The following is a 23,307-nucleotide window of genomic DNA, read 5'->3' as shown; positions in this document are numbered from 1 at the left end:
TAGTTTTAAAAATGCTATGACGTCATGTCACGCTCGATCAGTGACTAAAAGTTTAAGAAAATTCGTGATTCGTACCAAAATTTAAAAAGAGAAAATCTAAGAAGCACCTAGTGAGATTTGTATTGAAATAGGATAATAGTTATTTATTTATCGACTTTGAATGTAAATAGGACACTATTTCCATTTCACGGCTGGATTCTTAAACGAATGACCATTTAAAAGGCTTTTATAAAGTATAGAATCCTTACTTATCTGACAGAAAAACATAATTTTTTACTTTCTAAATAAGTAAATAAATAAAAGCTTTTTTAACATTTTTTATATTTATAATATATTTTTTTACGTATGAATGTGAACGGTGCGCTTTTTAACCTAACCTTAGTTTTTAACACCCCATTTACTCTTTCAGGGGGTAATTAACTATAGAGGATTGCATTTTCACGCATATTATGTAAGTACGCAAAATATCAATTCATTCGAACAATTCTTTAGAAATTATGAAAGTACGAAACAGACATACAGACAACAAAGCAAGTTAAATAATAGCTTTTAAAAAATTAAAATATGTCTGAATGGAAATTTTTAATATAAAAAAAATTAGAAATAACTAAAATTATCAATATGCAAAAGATGTTGAACATTTTCAGATGCATGTTTTTTGTAATTTGTTAATTTTGATTATAAGACATTGTGGAAAAATTATGAAGAAAATTAAGTACATGAATGAAGAAAAAAGTTTTTGGGATACAGCTCAAATATATTTTAGCACTTTGTACAGGGTGTCTCAACAACAACAAAAATTGTAAAGAAAAACTGACAGAAGTTCGTACGATGTTTTAAATTTTATCCTATCATTACAATTAGTTTCTTATACAAAATGAAAAAAGCTTTCATAGGGGGATAAACCTGGACTTCTTCATCTCTTTATGCTTTTACTGAATCAAAATTTATTTTCTTAAAAATGTTTTAAACGAAATGGGAAATCCAAAAAGAACTACGTAATTTTTAAACTTTCTGAAAAAGGATAAAACAAATTTTAAAAAATTCTAGATTTTTTTACAGAAATCGAAATTTAAGTCAGAGTAAACTAATTCAAATTAAGTGCGACTTATTTTGCATCGACAATACTGCGCTTAAAACGTTCTGTAAACATGCTTTAAATATGCGAAAAAAGCTGGAAAAAATAATGAAATTATCAGTGTGCAAAAGATGGTTAAAAATGTTCACAAGCATTTTGTTTTATTAGCATCTAGACTTGAAAATTAAAAATATGCTGACGAAATAGAAATGGTGAAGGTATTAATAGCATTATTGTCTAAATTTGCATTACAAAAAAATCAAACCTATTAGACCAGAAATAAAAAGTAAACAAGTTTGTTCATTTGTTATTCTGCAACGCATTCTATCAGAGACTAAAAAGTATTTAGGGCTCAAAAAGTTTACTTCCAATTTCGCATAAAAATTAAAAAAGGGTTAAAGGAAAATTTATTTTACAAATGTTAAAAAAACTGTAAAATAAATGAAGATAACAGTCTGCAAAAGATAATAATCGTTTTAGAAATATTTTGTTTTTTAACCTTGAAAATTTAAAACATTGTACCTAAAAAAAATTAAAGGAGTGTTCAAAAAATTACAGTCGATTGACCTACGGTGAAGGTATTTTAAACGAACTAAATGTTTAAAAATTATCTGAATTTGCATAAAAATGAGAATAAGCGACAGTTTACAGAAAGCGAAATTAAAACTTATTTCAGAATTAAACTTAAGTTGCCGTTTAAAATACATTGACAAATGTCAAGTTAATCTCACTTTTAAATTGCAGTTAGATTGTTTTGTAAACCCGTCTTTAGTAAATCCTTTAATATTGAAAATTTTACATATGAATATTTATATTCGTCGATAAAAAATCATTAATTAAGACATAAATATGTCTTTTAGGGCCAGTTTTATAATCGAAATAAAGGGGCTTTAAAGGTTAATATTGATTTAGAATGTGGATGTTTTGTCAAAAGATCCATATGAATCATGACAGTATAAATGCTCCTTTAAATTCTATTATGAAACTGATTCTTGAAGAGTAACATGATTTTGTAAATGTGGTTAACTTAACATAGCAGATAGTAATGGTTTTAATTGTAGCTTTTGTTACCACCTGACATTTAAAGTTTTCATATTTTAACAATTAATTACGTATTAATTATTTCTTCCGTTTTCTGTAAATAAAACTTTTTCTTTGCTTTATTCTGAGTTATAAATGGAAATATTTTTATTTAATTTTACTTCAATTTTAAACAAAATGTACAATCTTCACCTTAATTAATTCAAAAAAAAAAATCTACAAATATGTTGTGCAAAAAATATTGTGTTTATTATAATTGACAAATGATAATATGATGTGTTTTTAAAACACAATAAAATTTATGAAAAAAATGTACATTTATGGCACCGTGACGGAGATGAACCTTTTGGGGTCCCCGATTTTGGGTTGAAAGCGCAAATTGACCCTGCGCCCCATCTGGTCGTCGACTTCCAGGAACGAATTCCAGTCAAAGAGGAAATAGAGGCCGTTGTGGGAGTTTGTGGCCGGTTCCGGTGTTTGTGTCTCGGTCGATGAGCCCCCGAATGACTCCAAAAGATCGTTCATTGAGACGGAGTTTAAAATTTCGGTCGGTTTTTCGGCTTCGTTCACTGAATTGGTAACGGAAGGACGTTCCGGCGGCGGGTTTTGAGGCACTGGATGGCATGTTAATAAAGTAAAGACGGTGCTAATTATTGTAACGTAGACCAACATGTTTTTTATGTTCTGGAAAGGTTGAATTCAGGTTTTGAAATCAGTTTATTTTTACTTACACACTTGGAGGAAAAACTGCTACAATACACGATTTAATGACAATGTGGCATTCTTTGGCAAGAGTTTGGCGAGGAATGAGCCCATTAGTAAAACAAATAGTATTAAATATAGATTAAGGTCTATTGGAACATTGTGTGCAGACATTCGTAGAAACTGAGTGAAGGTCGGTTTAGAAACTCAATTTTGATTATTTAGTAAGTAGAAAATATGACATGGAACTGTTTACTGCTTTTTTGCGTTCTCTTATTATTAATGAAGAAGATTAATAATGATTTTGAGAGAAAATTAAAAAAGTTAGTGCGAAATGTTTTTTTTTTGTTATTTCAAAAATTGTAGTAAAATTTTACACTTTGCTAAACAGCATTTTGGGCTATCTTTTGATGTAAATTTTATATTTTTTTCTATACAGGGTGTTGAGTACACATGATGAAACTGTGCCATTTTTAAACGATTATAATGTCAGTATTTTAACTTTTACTTTAACACTACCATATATTCTGAAAATATAACATAGCACTGCTGATCGATCTTTTTTCAATAATTAAATTATCGAATTATTAAAAAATATACAGGGTGACCCAGCGGTGTGTAATAGGTCTATAACTTTTTTGCTATTTGAAATAGTGCCATAACGTTTTTATTATCCCATAGATCGACTTAAAATCCACAAATTAAAAATATTTTTATTATGCACAGGGTGTTGTATACAGGGTGGTGAACCAAAGTTATATTTTTTTAAATGAAACACTCTATACATTTTCGCATAATTGGTTTCTACGCCAAAAAATACTGTAATTTTATATAAACCATTATGGGTCTATCTCTTTTCGTTTCGAAATTATTCAACTTTTTGTTATAAAAAAGACCAATTTTTGAAAAATCACTGCAAAGTCGCTTATGAATATTTTCCGATAAATTTGCAACAAAATAATTTAGAATACTTTGTAGTTTTAGTAAATCGACAACTTTTAGTTAAAACACGCAGATAATATACAGGTGGTGCCAAAACGCAAAAAGTTAAATAACTCATTTTTTTCAAATGGAGCATCCTGTATTTTATTAAATGTATCGAAAGCATTTTTGATAAGCTTTCTAACGGTATAGAGTTTGCATAGCAAATTTAAAATATTCTTCGAAATTGTTTAAAAAAATATATTTTATTACAAGAAAATTTGTTAGTCTAGAATCTGATAGTCAAATAGTAATTAATTTTTTGACATGTACTAATGCGACTAATTACACAAGTAATCTAATTATTACCTGATACATAAATGAATTTCGCTCATCAAGAATTATTAATAAAATAAATAAAAAAATTATTTTTCAACTTTTTGCGTTTTGGTACACCCTGTACATTATCTGTGTGTTTCAAGTAAAAGTCGACTATTTTCGAAAACTACAAGGTATTCTGAATTTTTCTGTTGCAAATTTGCCGAAAAAATATTCATAGGCGACTTTGCAGCGATTTTTCAAAAATTGGTCTTTTCTATAACGAAATGTTGAATAATTTCGAAACGAAAAGAGATAGACACATAATAGATTATATGAAGTTACATTATTTTTTTGCGTAGAATCTAAACATGCAAAAATATATAGGGTGTTCCATTTAAAAAAATATAACTTTGGTTCACCACCCTGTATACAAAACCCTGTGTACAATAAAAATATTTTTAGTTTGTGGACTTTAAGTCGCTCTATTAAATAGTGAAAACGGCATGGCAATATTTCGCATAATCAAAAAGTTATAGACCGATTACGCACCCCTGGGTCACACTGTATTTGTTCCGGAACATTATTTTTAGTAAATAATGTAATTTTGTAATTTTAGTAGCGAAAGACGAAGGAGACAAAAATACCTCATCTTCTAATGTAAATTTCATTTTCTTTTATATACAGGGTGTTGACTATAAATGATCAAGCTGTGCAATTTTTAAACGATTATAACGTCGATTTTTTATTTTTTTAACTTGAACAATTTAAATATAGATTTTTTATCTTATTGTACCAAGAATAAATTATATGAAAATTTGGCGCAACGTGGTTTATCAACCATTGTTTTTAGTGATAATTATACTTCCAACTGTATTGCAAGAAATTATTTAAATAAATTGTGTAGGAAACATTTTTTTATTTCAATGACAAAGGGGACGAAAATACTACATTTTTAATATAAATTTTATGGTTTTTTTCGTACAAATGCTGTGGTTCACAAGTCAAAAAAACACTAGGTATTTTTAATTTATTATAACGTCTTTTGTTTTAACTGAGACACTCCCAATACCTTTTTTTAGATGTTACTTAAAGTCTGTCTAAATGATAAATTACCAACTATTCCTTGATTTATGTTGGCAAACTTTAAAATACTCAAAAAAAATTTTGGAAATTGAAAAAACGTCTAAAATTTGAAGTCGAAGTTATTGCAAATGTATTAATTTACTTAAAAAGGCCCAAAACGTTAGACCGAGAAGCTAACATCAAAGAAAAACTTCAAGTAACTGTACTGATCAAAGAGGCCTGTTTTTGAAGTTAAGTTGGCAGCAGTGGATACTGTAGATGATGCAGTATTGCCAACTTAATTTCAAAGTCGCGGTGAGGTTGATTTTTGGTTTAAATTTGTTTCAAGCGGCCACCAACAAATTTATTTGCTTTTCCTCGAATAGGTTAATGTTTAATTCAAATAAATAACTGCGTCGCGGTCACAATTCGACTCATTAAAAATCAAAAACAGGACGTACATATGATTATGCATATTAAGGGCTTATGTAACAACAAAACAAATAAGTTGCACGCGCATTATAACAAAGTCCGGCTTTGCCACACTCGAATTATTGTTAAAAATAGCCACGTTGTATAATTTTCGCTTATGTGTGCTTAAAAAACGGGCAGTTTAATTGTTGGTAATAGAGCCGATCCGACGAGGTATTTGTTCATTCTCGACAATATTATATTATGAAACGAGCACAAGGACTAAATTGAAAGTATAATTTTACAATTTCATGTAAGATATTACTGATGTTATTTCATATTTATGTAATCGCCGGCTGAAATTCTCTATAACGTAATGCCTATTCGATATCCCGCTGATAACTTGTAAAAATAGCACTTGATAGTGATTTTTCGCATAATTGATTGGATATTAAGGTCAACAGCCTCAATTCTGGCGGATGCGGGCATTATTCAAGCGAGTATTTCACGGACTTGATGAGTCCAACGACACGGCCAAAAATAGCGCGAGTGTTCTGTCAAAATTTTTGAACTTGCACCCACTTCTTGCGCAAATCGGATCAAGTTTATCCGCGAGTTGTGTTTGCGCTAATTATAGTGTTTATCAACATTGTCGCCCCGCGATAACATTTCTCGGATTGGGGTATCACCCAAATGAATGAGTTGCGTAATTTTGCGCATTTTCCACCGATAAAAGTTCGATGTGCTTGTGGACGAGCACTAATTTTAGGCGGTGGCCACGTGCTGACTGTTTTGTCACTATTTTCGGACGTTTCGATTCGATTCCGTTGCTTTTTTGCGGCAATTTTCGACCGTGTTTCAACAGCTGGATCGTAAATAATATTATTCTTATCTTACAAGGCGTGGGACTGTTATGTAACGCTGATATTATATAAATGTGCTTCCAATGCATTGAGTTACTCAAGCCTCCGGTCATTTTAAAATGGTTAGACAAATATGGATTACGTGGCGCTCTGTCTGGCCTTCGACAAGAAAGGATGCTCTAAATAGATTATCTAACCACGGTTTTCTTAACACTACTTGAGTTAGGTTTTCCAAAACTTGTCTTTTTCGAATAGGAAAAACTTTGGCGAAATTTTTTAGAACGGAATGAGAAATAATTAAATTAGGTAAAATTTACATTATATAATTATACAGTAATTTTTGTCAAGCCAGAAATCAGAAACGCAATTGTTTTGCCAAATTTAATTAAAAATACGCCGAAAATTCGTGTTATTTTATGTTTTTTTTTGTTAGTCAATTGTGCCGATTTTACGATTTTTTTCTCACACAAACATGTACAGTTTCTTTGAGGAATTTTGTCGAGATAAGCTGAAAAATCAAAATGATTTTTAGTTTTGTCTTCCTCGTTTTTCAGAAACGCAATTCTTTTGCAAAAATCAAAATCACTATCTCATTTAAAAATCACTAAATTGGATCGAAATGTATTTGGTATTGCCTCTTTTGATGTTTTAACAAATTTTTAGCTAGAAATATTTTTCGAGCGTTTAAACGCTTCAAAAGTACAATATTGTTAGAACTGAAGAAAACGCAATGAGAAATCGCTAAATTTAATAAAACAAATGTTATTTTTTATCAAAAAAGAAGCCTAAAGTTAGAAATGTGTTTATTTCGAGAAATTTTATCAAAAATACCCTAAAACTCGATTGGTCGAAGACGGTGTTATTTTATTTTGGGTTTTAAACGAGATTTTGTTACTTTATTTAAACAAAATGAGCTTTCTTTTCTCGATTGTTTCAGCAGAGATGCTTCGAGAAATGAAATTATTTTGAACGAAAATAAATCGAAAAAACAAAGCGACATTTAGTTTTGCCTTCGTTTTTTTTGTTCAAATGTTTTATCTTGTTTTCCAGTAACGTAATTATATTTTGCAAAATTCTTTTAAAATCAAGCTACCAAAAAAAAATTGTAGATACACCTATTGAAAATCACAACATAAATTTAACTTTCCGAAATTTTTGTATGTTCTAATGTACCAGTCAAAAGTTTACCGAAAAATTTACAAAATGTAGTGCAAAAGGGAGCAGTTTTGTTGAGTTGTGTCGAAAATGTTTTTAGTTTTGCTTTTACGAGCATATTTTTTAGTTACACAACTGATCGTTCTACGATTTTTTTTCGAAAAATCGCTGAATTGTGCCGAAAATGGTGGTGCGATTTTGTTAAAATGTAACAAAAAGTAAATATACTAACTAGTCAAAAACTTCAATACTTTTTTTCTTCTTCGACCGTTTTTAATTTCATTTAAAATAGTTGAGCCAAAAAATTATAAATTGGTTTTCAAAATTTCGCAAAAAATTTGCTGAAAAGTTGTTATTTTGCCTTTTTGGTGTTTTAGCATATTTTAGCCAGATAACACAAAAACAAATCGCAAAAAACAGAAAAATCTAATAGTTACTTTTAAAAAATGGGGCAGTTTTTACATTTTTACAGCTTTTAAGCTCATTATTGAGATAAAAGTGTTTGAGAAATCAGAAACCCGATTTAAAATTATTTCGGCGTTATATTTGGAAAGTTTTTTTGCAAAGTTGCGATAAAAATAAATCGAAAAATCACCGAGTTTGGTCGAAAATGATGTTAGTTTTCCTTTTTACGAGCGATCATGCACATTTTTCAGAAATCATTACTTTAAAAATAACATTTTTCTTAGGTTTATTTTTGCTGTTTGTGAAGTCAGAAAGGCAATTATCTCCAGAATGAATTACATTCACTTTTTTTCTTTTTCTTAATTAGTATTATTTTTTTATGAATTTGACTTCGTTTTTCCACTAAATATTTTTTTCTATTTTATGCATCAAGTTTGACCGTATGTTGCTAAAGTCCAGAAGTGCTACATTTTTCAAATTGTTGGAGATTTTATTGTGGCTCTTTAAAAAACACTAAATTCTTAAATAGCTTAATTGCTTTAAATAGTTATGAAAATCGGCAAAGCGATTGTACAAATTAATCTTTTATCAATTTTTTGTGATTTTTTTAAAACTCAAATTGGGTTAAATTGACAAAATGCATTTTTCATTATTAGGGAATTTTTTGTGGTTGCTATTAACGTTGTATTGACGTCAATGTCCACATTTCAATTTTACGAGTAGTTGCATGCCAGGGACGTGTTTTCCTCTTTTTTATCATAAAAGTTCAGGTGTGATTAATTTTGAAACATTTTCTTAAAAATAAACGAATCATTTCAAGGCTCATCTCGAAGCACATTTATTAAATTACTGGTAAATTATTTTTGAATTTAGAGATATGAGCTTTCGGATACATTTAAGAATTTGAATTTTTCAAGAAAATTTATTGTTGTTTACCGAGATTTTTTGATTAATGACTTTGGTGTGAAACTACCTGTGTTTAACAGTCCATTTTTTATTTTTTTTAAATTAAATAAAATTGTCGTCTTTAATTGAGATGCCGATCAGTTAATTGATTCTACTATTAAAAAAATAAGTTAGTTTTTTTGGCTTGTTATCAAATCAAACAGTTTGCTAAAGCTGTTCCAATTTTGATATATCGATTTGTAAAATTGCTTTAATCGCAAGCCACGTTTGTGTAATTAAAGTCGAGCAAAATTTCACCTTTTTTCGTTGAGAAAAAGCCGAATTTTGTGTTCGTTACCGTTCGCCATAAAAATGCTAAAGTGAAAGCATATCTTGCGCCGTTTTGCTCTAAAACTTCGACTTTTCGTTTTCTAAAACTTACATAAACCGTTCGTTTCTAAATCGGTAATACACAAATGTCGTCATTTTTATTTATTCCTCACTTGCATACATGCTGGTGTTTTTGAAAACAAAATTGTTTTATTTATGGACGTTCGTTTGACGTAAATTGTGTGGATAGGTCAGCTTCGAGTCTGAAAATATCATCGACAACAATGCACTTTTTACAACTGCGGTTTTTAATCAACCAACTGTTTTTCTAGTACCGGTATTCTTTGCAGTCCGACGACGGTGCAGTCAATGCCAGGAGGTCATTCCCACATAATCTTGGCATTCCCAGACGGTTTCACGACTACCAAGTGGCTTTATTGATTTCGTTAGAGGACTTGAAAACTCATTAAAAACGAAACACGACAACAGTAGACTATTTGACCAAAAAATTCAACTGTTTTTGCTAGTCTAGGTCCGGGATTTTGGCATTTTATTATGCAAAGGTCACTCGATACGCGATTTATAGTGTTTCTGGGGACCAGAATTTATTGAGGCGTAGGAAACGCCAAATTCAGATTTTTTTCACTTACTATTGAAATAAATTTCCTCGAAAAGCACATCTATTTGAAAACATCTGCCTTATCATTTTTTAATTAGATACCAAAGTATTAAAACTGTATTTGAAGAAACTTAATTTTTTAATTATTTTTTTACAAGAGTAGAAAATATGAAAATTTGTTCTGCTACACTACCTACACATAATAAGAGAAAAAGTTTTTTCGTTATTTCACCTACTATATGTACTACATTAAGTTTTATTAAAAAAATATTTCGCTGCAGATGTATGTACAGTGTAACAAAAAGATGGTGATAAACACCAAGTTGCATCGTTTAAACCTTAAACATTATTTTCGTTTTTCTTTAATAACTTTTTAATGGAGTAATGGATTTTTATGAAATCGGTTACACGCAATTTGCTATCAAAATAATATATTCTGGAGCTATTTTATTTGTTGTCGAAAAGTACTTATTAATTACTGTACACATTTGAAGCCATATTTTTTATGTTTTATTTGAGAGACGCTATTCTTTTTTAAAAGCTTTTATTTAACTTGCTTAGTTGTCTGTCTGTTTGTTTTATATTTTCCGAGCCAAATTTGACTGGGTTCCTTTTGTTCGAATGAATTGAAATTTTGCATACTTACGTAAGCTGCGTGACAATGCAATTCTGTATTGTTAATTACCCTTTAAATTGGATAAATGGGATAGAATCTTTATCCATAAGCAAAAATCTCCTCCTCTGATGGAAAAATATTTTTTTGTTTTTTAGTGCATTTTTTAAATACGAACATTTTTTTAATCATTTATTTTCTAACTCTGTTTATTGGAAAAGGTTCAATATTTTTTTACAATTTTTGTATCGGCTTGGTTCTGTAGTAAAAAATTCTTTAAGCAAATGCGGCAAAATTTTGGATTTCGCAATTATTATTTTATTTTTGTTATTTAAAAATTTATTTTTCTAAATTACTGCGCAAAACAAAGACTTAGAACTTATTAAAACAGAAAATACGATGTCGTTTACGAGAATTTGACCAGTTTCGACAGTTTTTGTTAGTCTAGGTCTGGGTTTTGGGCATTTTAACAATGCAAAGGTCAGTCGAAGCTCTGTTTTTATGGCCAACTGTGGACTAGAATTTATTTACGCGTGACGACTGGAAAGTATTTTCAATGCCAAATGTTTCTTTTCTATGTTGAAATAAGGACCTTAGAATCGAAAGGATGAACTATGTATATGAAAAATATGAAAATGTCTCACACATGAAAAATACCTAATTTATTAACTTTGCTAAATGGATCTGAATGTCTTGATTGATTTTTTAAGAAAATTCTTTCTGCTACACTACATACATTATACAGGATGACTCAAAAGTGTCAGACCAACTCTCGTATGGTGCTAGGAAACGTTCAGTATTGTTTAAAAATGAAGTCAGTTGTTTTTACAAGCAACTAGATTAAAAAAAATTAATATATTTTTTACTTGTTTTTCTTAGCATATATTTTAATTGTTTTCTTTTGTTTACAAAGATGCCAAATTTAATTGTTTGTCTAATTTGTGAGTTTATTAAATGTATTTTTAAATGTTTTTTTTATCAGATATTTGTTTAATCTTGTAAGATTTGTAGTTTCCGCTAAATAAATTTAAAAAAAAAATCTGTTTCAAAAACTCAAACAATTATTTCAAGCTCAGTTTGAAGTCTTTTATCACTACCCAAGAGATGTTCCGAGACTTTTGAATCACTTTGTAGTATCTTAACAGTTTTTTTTGGTTCCTTGGTTCACCAACTAAAATAAGACCAAAATACAAAAAAAAACTTACACTGAGTTACGTTCTTATAATTTTTTTGATTTAATTTCATTACAACTAAAAATATCTTTGGTTTGGTTTAAAGAATGAACCGTAAACGAACAATGGAGACTGTGACCAAAAAATGCAACATTTTTTGTTAGTCTAGGTCTGGGTTTTCGGCATTTTAACAATGTAAAGGTTACACAAAGCTTGTTTAGTGTTTTTGTGGCCATTGGAGAGCAGAATTTATTGATACGCGACTGTAGTCCGCGTCCAACGCCAGACAATAATTAATTTAATGATTTTTTATTAAAAAAATATCTATAATAAGTCTTAACATAAATCATCATAAGCTGGCGAAATTAAAGTAAATATGTTTAGACGATTTTTTAGTAAAGTTAAACGGAAAAGTCATTTTCTGTATTATACCTTCGATTTTTTTTTTGCTTTACAAAACATTATTTAGTCAAATAAATGAATCTAGTTTTCGTATTTACTAGGACGTCGGAAAGTGTGTTAATTCCTCCCATGTGTAGCAAAAATATGTACATATCACGTGTGCTACTTTTACTTGCCTACTTTATTTTACAGATGAAGGTTTAAAAAATAAACTAAACTAAGTTAAGTCAATTAGGGCGGAAAGTAAATCATTTATACACGATGAATGTAGTTGGATTTTTTTTTCTAAACATACATAACAAAAGTAAGAAGAATTTTTTACCAACAATCTAGTACAGAATTATAGAAGATTCTCTTCTCTTTTTTTCGTCCTTTTGATTTCTTCTTCTTTTTTTCCTCTTCTCTTCAAGAGTAACAAATTTTTTTCACTTCAATAAGAATAAAATGACGCACTGCTCACAAGGGAGAAAAGTATAACTTTTTGGTAATATGTTGTCACACTAATAAAATGAGCTTCTTTCACATAAAAAATACTACCAAACTAAAACGATCAATTATTTTACTTGATCAAACTTTATTAAATAAATTGTTTATAAATTTTATTAACCGAATTTTTATTTGAGTTAACACAGTTTTGAATTCGAAAAAAGTGAATAAACCAATTAATTTTTATTGTTTTAATAATTTTGGAAATTGTATTGTAGCGACCATTAAATCAAGTTTGTTTGGTAAAAGTAAGTACCAATTTTAATTAAAAAAAATACTATTTGGTAACGCTAACCTGAAGGCTCTTTGCCAGTTGATTATAAAAAAATCGACTATACTTGGTAGTATAAACATAAAGTACAGTCACGATCAAAAAGAATGACACCCCTAAAAATTCTTTTCGATATGATACGTTTAATGTGTACATTTGGTTAGTTTATAAATTAACTGGATATTGTGTTAAATTGATGGGCATTTTAAACAAACCTGTTTGTTGAAATTTATGACCCAAAAGATTTTAATCGGATTTTCGCTATCCAACTCGGTTGGTAGGGGTGTCATTTTTTTTTAACGTGACTGTATCTAGACTGCTCTATATTTTATAACGTTTTTCTACTCAGAAATTGGTGGGAATGATTTAAAAATAGTGATTTTGTTTTAGAAAACACAATCCCCAACACCACCGACATTCTAGGCATCCAACCCCGCTACCACCTCCGTTCCGGCTTTGCAGGTTTACAAATCAGCGACGAAAACACGAGAAGTGTAAGTTTCCGTTTTTTTTTCAACCGTGCGGAAACCTAACTTTACCACCTTTAGATTAGAACAATGCCCAACATTTTCGCAAAATCAAACCGAAAATTTGCCACTGCGATACGAAACGCCTTCAAAGAAGCCGAAACGATCAAAGATACAGCCATCAAAAACTGCTGGAACACTATAACAGCAACCGACTTGGAATGCATCCTTTGTAGTCGCTGTATTTTCGATCCCATTACCACGGCTTGCGGACACACGTTTTGCAAGGGTTGTTTGACCCGGGTTTTGGACCATGGACTGTCTTGCCCCCTCTGTATGGCGTCGTTGAGCCTGAAGGACTATTCCCGAGGGATCACTGTGGTCCTGGACCAGGCCATCAGGTTCCTGCTCCCGAGGGAACACAATGAACGGCTTTTAATCGACTTGAAGGAGGCGCAAATGCTCAATCGAAATTCTGATGTAAGTACGAACGAACTTTTTGTATAAAATAGTAGTTTTAATCTGGTTTGACGATAAATCGAGCGGTTTATTTTTTATTTTAATTTATTTTGGAAACATGCTGATTTATTAACACAATTTTCTACCAAGTTTTATTGGTTTTTGGTCGTTTTTTGACGAAATTTCACTTTTAAAAACCAACTTAAATCGAAATAAATAATACTATCAATTTAGATAAAGGCGATTTTTAAGCATGTTTTTACAAGACTCTAATTTCGTGTTTTTTTTCGTAATTTTGGATTTTTACTTCGAAAACTTCAGATTTGTTGATCCTTTGATGTGTTTTAGCAAAATCTCACAAAAAACAACTGAGAATTTAATTTTGAGATATGTTTAAAAATTTGAAAAAGGTAAAAGTAAGAAATATTCTACCTTAAATTTTATGGTTTTTAAGTTCTTATGTTTTGACGAAATTTTAATCAAAAATTAACCAAAAAGGGCGAGTCAAATTAGTATCACTTTAGGTTTGAATTGTGTTCTGCAAGATTGGACAGTGAGCAATCAACATACCCGAGCAAAATATTAGCTCAAAATAATTTTGGCGGCAATTTTAACAGATTTTTTCGAGAGAATCGTTTTACTTGATAAATATCGTATTTGGTGATATTTCAATTTTTTATCAGATTTCGTCGTTTTTGTTTTATTTTTTGACGTATTTTTAATCAAAAACTATCTAAAATTGAGTGAAGCAAACAAAATAATATCAATTTAGATCTGAGTGATTTATATGCATGTTTTTACAAGATTTGGCAATGAGCTTATTGCTTTAAATGAAGAGACTCGAGCGAAATAAGATACAAATCAGATCGACTTCAATCTAATTTTGTTTGTAGAGAGATTGTAGTTTTTACTTGAAAAACTCAAAAAAAGGCAAGAATAACATGTTTGGTTTAATCATCTTGTCATTTTCGCTTGTGTGAAACAAAAGAAATTTTACGTCTGTAAAATACACTGAAACGCTCGAAAAAATCAAAGATAAGTAAATATGAAGCCTTAAATTATTAGATACTTCTTTATTTTTACGACCACTAAAAATTTTAAGTTTCAGATAAGTTACTTAAAAGACATGCTCTTATTTTTTTTAATTCAACAGATTAATTAATGTTATTTAATTGTAAGTGTGTTTTCTCTGTCTTTCACAGCTGAGAGTATCCTGTTTTTTTATTCATTATTCTTAGTTTGTTTTTTTATGTTTAATTTAATTTTCAAATATTTTTTTATTATTCTCAAGATTTATTTAAAAATAAATACACTTAAAACAATAACATAATTTAGTTTTTCTTGTTAACGTTGTATTTGTTATTAATTATTTTTTATTATAGTCTAAGATTTAATTCTTAAATCTGTTTAATATATTATTATTTATACTTTAATAATCGAAAATGAAGTTTAACTTTAGACACTTTTTTTTCTGAAAACATGTTGCAGGAAACTTAAGCAGTGTCTAGAAATACTGTTTCTATGTTCGCAAATAAACGTTTAAATAATTCTTAGGGAAATTTTTTTGCGAAATTCACCAATTAAAAAATTTTTCCACTCCCCATCTATTTTTTTACTTGTAGGCTGCTTTTTGTAGGGTGGTAAACACCATTTCGGAATAATTTTGATTAAGCAAGGAATAAATTTTTGAAAAATTATTTTTAATAATTTAAATTCTGATGTAAATTTTTGACTAGTGGCTAAAATGCCGCAGGCACAGCCTGCTCTAATTCAGTTCATTTTCGATCTCCTGTTATTAATTCTTCTTTCTATTTATTTTTTCTATTTTTTTTCGTTTCCGACTTATAGTTTTTTTCGTTATTTCATGACTTATTAATTTATTATACATATATTATTATTTATTTTATTATTATATTATTATTTATTATTTATTAATATCCATTTTATGTATGAGTACATTAGTTTTGTTTTTTGTATTTAAATATTTATTTTTATATTTCATTACTTTTAAAAGAACTGTAAATTTCTCTCTTCTCTTATTCCTATTTTTTTTTTCAATAATAATGCATTTCAGCGGCATATTAAAAAGACGATTTTACACTTACACACAATAAGACAAAAAGTGCACAATAATTTTTCGACTAATTTTTAGTTTAACTAAATTCTCAGCCAAAAATGAGTTGAATAACTGAAAAGGGGCAAAATAACGTCAAGCGTCAAACGTCAATTCGTGATTTTTAAGCTTTTTTGACAAACTTTTTTAGAAACTAGATAAATTGTTGCTCAAAAAAGGCCAAGGTAAAATTAATCTAGGTGTTATGTTTTATGAGATTTTTCAGCTTGTTTCGTCGAAAAACAAGTTTAAAACTTCTCGAAAAACTTTAAAACTTATTTTGAGAAACTTGTGTTAAATTTTTGGTCAAAAATTTGAGCAAAATTTCAAAATAACATGAAATTCGATATCATTTTGTGATTTCAAAGCTTATTAACAAAGCTTCTGGGTAAAAAAATATTGCGCAAAACAAGGAGAACATAAATGCGATTTTTTGCTTTTACGTTGATGAATTTATTCAATTTGTTTTTTTTTACTTATGGTATGTGTTGTTTTCTTTTCTTTTTTTTTCTGTGTTTTATTTTATTTCCTGTTTGGTTTTTTTTATGCTCTATTCAAATTTCATACAACTTTATGCTTATTTACGTTGTAATTGGTATTATTTTCTCACTATATGTACGATTTTTATTTTCAGTTTTATTTTCAATTTTTTTATTTTATTTCATAGTTGTCGCTTTCTTGTACAGCGTGCTCAAAATCTGGCGCACCAATTCAATGGTGTATGATAGAGAACTGGTTACATATAAAGGTAAAAATAGTAAAAAAACTCTTTGTATTAAAGCTATTGATAAATAATGGATTTTAGATAAATGATATTTGGCGACATTGTCTAACAGTCATGATCGTAATAGAATTTGAAATAATTCCCAGTGTTGGCACCTCTACACATTGTGATTTTTTGGATGAATTTTAATTTTTTTAAATTAAAAAAACTGCTAAAATCTGATAGTAAATTTAAAAATAATTATTCATCGATTGTAACGGGACGATTACCTGGTATGAAACATAAAAACATAAAAAAATAATGAAAACTAAAGAAGTTAACACAATAAGTTTGTAGCTCCAGATTTTTTAAAATATGACTTTAGGAATTTTTTCAACGTTTTTCCCGTAATCTACACTTGCTTCTTAATAACGTACCACTGAGTTGGTGCGCCAGTTTTTGAGTATTTTTGTTTGTACTTCTTATACATATCAGTTTACTCATTATTTAAGATATTCGGAAATAAAATTAACTAGATGCTCTCTGTTGATGACTTTTGAACTATGTCGAAAACAGTAAAGAAATTTTCGTAATGCCACATTTAACTGACATTTAATGAATTGTTCAACAATTTTGCGTATATAGTGTTAATTACTTACAATAGAAAGAATTACTTTAAAAGTACGTGGTGGTAAATACTAGCGTTGACTTTGGTTCTGTAGTTTTTCGTGTTTATTGTTGGAACTTGAAAGTGGATAAAAAGTGAAAAATATTTAAGTTTTGATTACAAAGTGTTATTAAACAGTTGTCTAATTAAAGACTATAAGTAATGGATCACAGCGAACACAAAGTTTGGCTCAAGAAACCAATAAATTAGTGAAGTGTTATGAATTTTAGGTTAAAATTTTCCACTGAAAAAATCATGAAATGCTGCTGTAAATCTACATAACTACAATAAAGATTAACAACTGCTGATACATTTAAACGTAAATTATGCCAAAAGGTAGGCTTTTCAATATCTTTGTAATAATTTTCCAATAAAGAAAGTGAACCAAACAGTCATTCGTTATTCGTGTTTTCCTCGTCATCTCTCATTTGTCAACATAAGTTTCTTGCATCAAAGATACAATAATCATTCCGCATAGGCAATGCAATAATTGTGAAGCTCCAAAATTCGTACAACGCTCAAAATATCCGAATAAACATTTTCCCGCCATTTATGGTTACTGTTTTCGACCTAGCTCAGTGGCGCCCCCAACGGTAATTTTACTTCTGAATTGTTTTTTTGTTTTTCTATTTGAATATTCGTTTCTTTTAATTTTTATCCAAATTTTAAAAATGGTTGTAAAAATAATCTCTTTTCTGTTTTCTAAACTCTGGGTAATATTCGTTATACACTTTAACTTACCTATTAAAAAAAGTTTATTTTATTTTCTCTATTTTTCTCTAATCTTTTCTATCTTACTTTTCTGTTCCGTTTTTTATTTTTAGTTTTGAGAATTATTCAACTCAGGCATTTACTTTAGTTTTGTAAACTCATCCTTATCTGTGTTTAAATTGCTCCTTTTGATTGCAGATTCCTGTATTTATTTGCACGAATGCGTTCCCCGGAGTGGCGTGCCCTTTGTACGTGTACGAGCCTCGGTACCGCCTCCTGGTGCGGAGGTGTTTGTTGTCGCCGACGCGCCGTTTTGCAATGGCTGCGAAGGAAGACAGTGGAGAGAAGTTTGTTTCGTATGGAACAGTTTTGGAAGTGAAAGATGCCGTTTCGTTGGAGGATGGCAGTTTTATTTTGACTACGGTGGGAGTGCGGAGGTTTCGCGTCCTGAGTCGAGGAGAACAGGACGGCTACGACACCGCTAAAATCCAGGTGATCAAGGACACCGTCGTCTCCTCCGACAAGCTCCCCGAGCTCATTGCCCTCCACCACAAGGTCTACACCAAGGCATCGAAGTGGATCACCTCCTTAACGCCCAAAGTCCTGGCCGAAGTCGAACGGCTCATCGGCAAAATGCCGCGGGTTGAGAAAAACTGGCTCAGTCTCCCAGACGGGCCGTCCTGGACGTGGTGGTTGATGCCTATCCTCCCTCTTAGTTCGCAATTACAAGTAATTATTTTTTTCTATTTCGTATTTATTATTACTATTTAGTGGCACTGTTTAAAAAAAAAGGTGTCGCAAAATTGCAAAATGGTGGGTTAGACGTTAATTCTTCAAAAATTATTTTGCAAAAAAGAAAACATTTGAAAAAAAATTATATTTTTGTATATTTTTTATAAATTATTATTCAGATTTTTATCACCTGATTATTTTATGGTAAAACGAAATTTTATCGTCTAAAGAATTATGATTCTCTGAATTTGTTTGTAACGTTTTTTTTATTATTGAATTTTTTGACGTTTATAATTGACAATCAAAATATTTAAATAATTTAATGGAAATCATAGATAATTCAGAAGTAAAATTACCGTTGGGGGCGCCACTGAGCTAGGTCGAAAACAGTAACCATAAATGGCGGGAAAACGTTTATTCGGATATTTTGAGCGTTGTACGAATTTTGGGGCTTCACAATTATTGCATTGCCTATGCGGAATGACTATTGTACCTTATGTTGACAAATGAGAGATGACGAGGAAAACACGAATAACGAATGACTGTTTGGTTCACTTTCTTTATTGGAAAATTATTACAAAGACATTGAAAAGCCCATTTTTTGGCATAATTTACGTTTAAATGTATCAACAGTTGTTAATCTTTATTGTAGTTTTGTAGATTTACCGCAGCATTTCATGATTTTTTCAGTGGAAAATTCTAACCTAAAATTCATAACACTTCACTAATTTATTGGTTTCTTGAGCCAAACTTTGTGTTCGCTGTGATCCATTACTTATAATCTTTAATTAGACAACTGTTTGATAACACTTTGTAATCAAAATTTAAATATTTTTCACTTTTTATCCACTTTTAAGTTCCAACAATAAACACTTTATACCACGAAAAACTACAGAACCAAAGTCAACGCTAGTATTTACCACCACGTAATTTTAAAGTAATTCTTTCTATTGTAAGTAATTAACACTATACACGCGAAATTGTTGAACAATTCATTAAATGTCAGTTAAATGTGGCATTACGAAAATTTCTTTACTGTTTTCGACATAGTTTAAAAGTCATCACCAGAGGGCGTCTAATTAATTTTATTTCCGAATAAAACAAAATTTTATATTATTTACGACAGTAAAATTTACTATTATCTTCTTAAGCGTTTTAGCTAAAGAATAAAAATAAAATAATAAAATAATAGAAAATAAAATAAAATTGTAGTAAATGTGTAGTAAATAACTTTTTTTGCATTTTTTAGCTCTATTGCATTATAGTCACATAAAGATTTTTTTTGTGAATCTAATAGTGCTTCCTACAGTTACAAAATATTATTTTGAGTTGGATTGCATTAATTTTTTTTTGTTTATTTAATTTTTCTCTTTTTTATTAATTTGTGCGGCGATTGGTATTGATTCAGTTTATAGTATTTATATTATAAGTATTTACAAAATAAATAAAATACAAAAAATTTATTAAGATTTTGTAACTGTTTGAGTTATCTCTAAATAATAAATTGTTAGACCGGCGCATCCACCAAAAGGTATTAAAAAAAGATGCCTATTAATTTTGTTTTTAAATGTTTTAAAAGACACAAATATCCTAAAACATGTTTATAACCAACAATTCTAAGGGTCGGTTTTCAGAAAGCGAAATTCAAAATTAAATTCCGAATTATTAATCTTTATCTTTCTGATATGCCTGTGTTTTACTATTTCAGACAATAAGTAGAAGCAAAAAGGTCAAAATAGAGATACGTTTTATACAATTTCGTGATTTTAAGGCTTATTTTGAAAACTTTTTCAGAAGAGAGCTTTTCTTTGAAAAATTTGCGAAATGATTCTTCGAAAATGACTAAAAATTAATTTAATTTTACTCTGTTTTGTCGAAATTTTGCGAAACAAATTTTAAGATTTTAGTCAAAAATAAACTAAACTACTCGAAAATTCCAAAATTACGTCACTTTCGATTAATTCTGGCGATTTTGAGATTTATTTTGATAAAATTTTGCAAAGCTTCTGATCGTAGATGAACATATAATAGCTCGAAAAAAAATTGACAAGATAAAGTCAAACTGCAGATAATTTCGTAAATAAGCTCATTGTGATAATTTTTTAGTCGGTGTAGTAAAGTATTTTGATATAATTTTGAGATTTTTGTGCTTATTTAGAGTTTTACGAAACAAATATTCACATCGTTCAAAAACAAGCTGAATTACCTGAGAAAAGAGCAAAATTTTTTTAAAGCGATTGTTATGTCGAAATTTTGCCAATAGGATGATCGTTTGGGTCAAAAACCTGCTTAAATTACTCAAAAAAGCGCAATTAATGACGTTTTCGATTAAATTTCATTATTTTTAGACAAATTTTGTCAAGATTTACAAAATTCTTTGTGAGAAACTATCGATTTAGCTAAAGGGAAAAATAAAATTTCTTGATTTTTAAACTTATTTGGCAAACTTTCTCAAAATAAGTGAGCTTTCAGGGGAAAACGAACACAATTATTCTTGGAAAATGGCCAAAACAAAATCATTGTTAATGTAATTTTAGAATTTTTGGGCTTATTTTGCCGAAATTTTGCGAGACAAGTAATCATAACTCGGTCAAAAATGGGCTAAATTATTCGAATAAACATTAATTTCGATTAAATTTTGTGACTTATAGACTAATTTTGACAACATTTTTCCACTTCTTGGTAAGAAATTAGTCATTATAGCTCGAAAATGGCAAGATAACAAGTTTGATACAATTTACGTTCCAAAAGTGGTTTTTTTGGTGAAAAACGTGCTATTTTATTGCCATAAAATAAGATCAGTTTCAATGTAATTTGAGGATATTTGAAATTTATTCTAACTTTTATGAAACAGAAATATTATCTCGGGCAAGAACGAACTAAATTACTGAAAAAAGTCTTGTGATTATTTGACTACTAACTAATTTTAACAAAACTTTGCAAAATTTCTGGTCAAAAGAGCTAAATAACGCGAAAAATTGCAGAACAAAATCAAGTTCGGGTGATTCTTAAGCTTCTCAAAATATGCAAAAAAAACAAGTTTTTAATTATTGCTCGAAAAAAGTTCAAAATAATATTAATTTCGATTTAATGTTGAGATTTTATCGAAATTTTACGCAACAAAAGCTCATTTCATTCATCAACGAGCTAAATTACTCGAAGTAGAGGAAAATAATGCAATTACGTTTAAATTTGGTTTATATTCAGACAAACCCTCCGTATTACTGTGAGCGTGTTTGTAACACTGTTTTATAATAACGTGTAGGGACATTGTTTATTTATCTATTAGGCTGGAGTTACTACCGTTGACCGAAACGGTAATTTTTGCTTTAAATTCCATAAATCATACAGTTTATGTAACCAACCCATCAGCAAAAGAAAAACTACATTATAGAAGAAATTATTTATTTTTTATTTTGGTCTACATTCGTAATTAATGGAGTAACATTTACTAATAATTTATTATTATTATTTATAATCGAGTGAATTGCATATAATTTTGTGTTGTTTTAGGTCGTTTTCCTGAGCACGACCAACCTGGAGAAGCGTCTGCGTGCCATCGACAAGATGCTCGAAAGGATGGAAATCCGGATGAAGTCTCTGGAGCGCAACACTTGTCCCTTGTCCGAAGATGCAAGCGATTCATGCGATTCAGAGCGAACGATCGAAATCCCTCTAAATAACTAACTAACTAAAAAATCAATTGGCTGTGGCTTGGTCCAAATGTGATCGGGGAACGGATGGAAAAATATACAGAAAAATTCCCTATTGACCTAATGTACAATCATTTTTACGTAGGAAATTTTTTGAATATTTACTGTAGATTGGTAGGACAAATTCTGATTATTGAATGGTTTACGAAATGATATTTGTGATATGTTTCATAAGCGACCAAAAATTTATTATTTATTTTTATATCGTATGATTTTCTAAGGTTTTTTATTGGTTTTCCTACTGAACTACACTGTCTCGGAGTTATTTTTTAATTCTTTTACATTGTTTCGTGCTAGGAGTAATGTGTCTAGGTTTTAATCGCATTATCGTAATTTATTTCTGTTTAGCTAAGGAATATGCTTGATAATATTTATTTCATAATTTTATAATTGTTGTAATTTAATGACTATTTTAAACGATAAACCAATGAAGTTTTTAAATATTTATTTTGTCAATGTGATATTACATTATTATTTATTATACTTTCCCAAACTATTTTACGGAATAAATAAATTTGAAATCAGACTTCTGTTGCTCTTTCCCTTTGTTGCCTGCTCGTACTAAGAAATAACAGTTTCCAATGATTGAAAAAAAGACACATGTGGTACTCGTACTACATCTCTACACAATTTAGCTTTTTGCGTTTCTGAGATCCTATTACTTCAGAGGAAAATTTATAACTGAAATTGGTATTAGGATCACATGAGCGGAAAAAGTTCTTTTACTCTTTATCTGCAACCAGTTATACACGAACAAATATTGTGGGTTGCCTGCTTTCACCCATTTTTGCGCCAAAAACTTCATGACCTCCTTGCGTTTCTGTGATCCTGGTCCGAACATTATTTTGAGATTTTGCAATTTTTAATCCGGAATGTATCATTGTGTTCCTAAGATACTATTATTTTGGAAGAAATTGTGCAAATTTTGAAACTGAAGTTGGTATTAGGATCACATGAACGCAAAGAGATCTTAACTTTTTTTGTATGCAACCAGTTATACATAAA

General features: G+C 29.5%; 1 protein-coding gene and 1 non-coding gene across 2 annotated transcripts in view; one reads left to right on the top strand and one right to left on the bottom strand.

Moving 5' to 3' along the window:
* LOC655556 (uncharacterized protein) overlaps positions 1-22,828 on the top strand; it is a 46,480-nt gene extending 23,652 nt beyond the window's left edge. Inside the window, exons 3-6 of the mRNA XM_008201288.3 lie at positions 13,128-13,231; positions 13,286-13,684; positions 18,056-18,586; positions 22,103-22,828. Of these exons, the coding sequence (XP_008199510.3) occupies positions 13,128-13,231; positions 13,286-13,684; positions 18,056-18,586; positions 22,103-22,276 (1,208 nt within the window). The 3' untranslated portion in view covers positions 22,277-22,828. The remainder of the gene's footprint in view (positions 1-13,127; positions 13,232-13,285; positions 13,685-18,055; positions 18,587-22,102) is intronic.
* LOC103314680 (hypothetical protein) lies at positions 2,343-3,111 on the bottom strand. Its single transcript, XR_010334166.1, has 2 exons — positions 2,855-3,111; positions 2,343-2,803 (listed from the first exon to the last, which is right to left on the bottom strand). It is a non-coding gene; the product is annotated as a hypothetical protein (transcript).
* Positions 22,829-23,307: the final 479 nt, after the last annotated feature.

Source organism: Tribolium castaneum, chromosome 1 (genome assembly GCF_031307605.1).
Source record: "Tribolium castaneum strain GA2 chromosome 1, icTriCast1.1, whole genome shotgun sequence".
Taxonomy (NCBI): Eukaryota; Metazoa; Arthropoda; class Insecta; order Coleoptera; family Tenebrionidae; genus Tribolium; species Tribolium castaneum.
The sequence above is the reverse complement of the archived record's forward strand: the minus strand, read 5'-3'. Positions and strand labels throughout refer to the sequence as shown.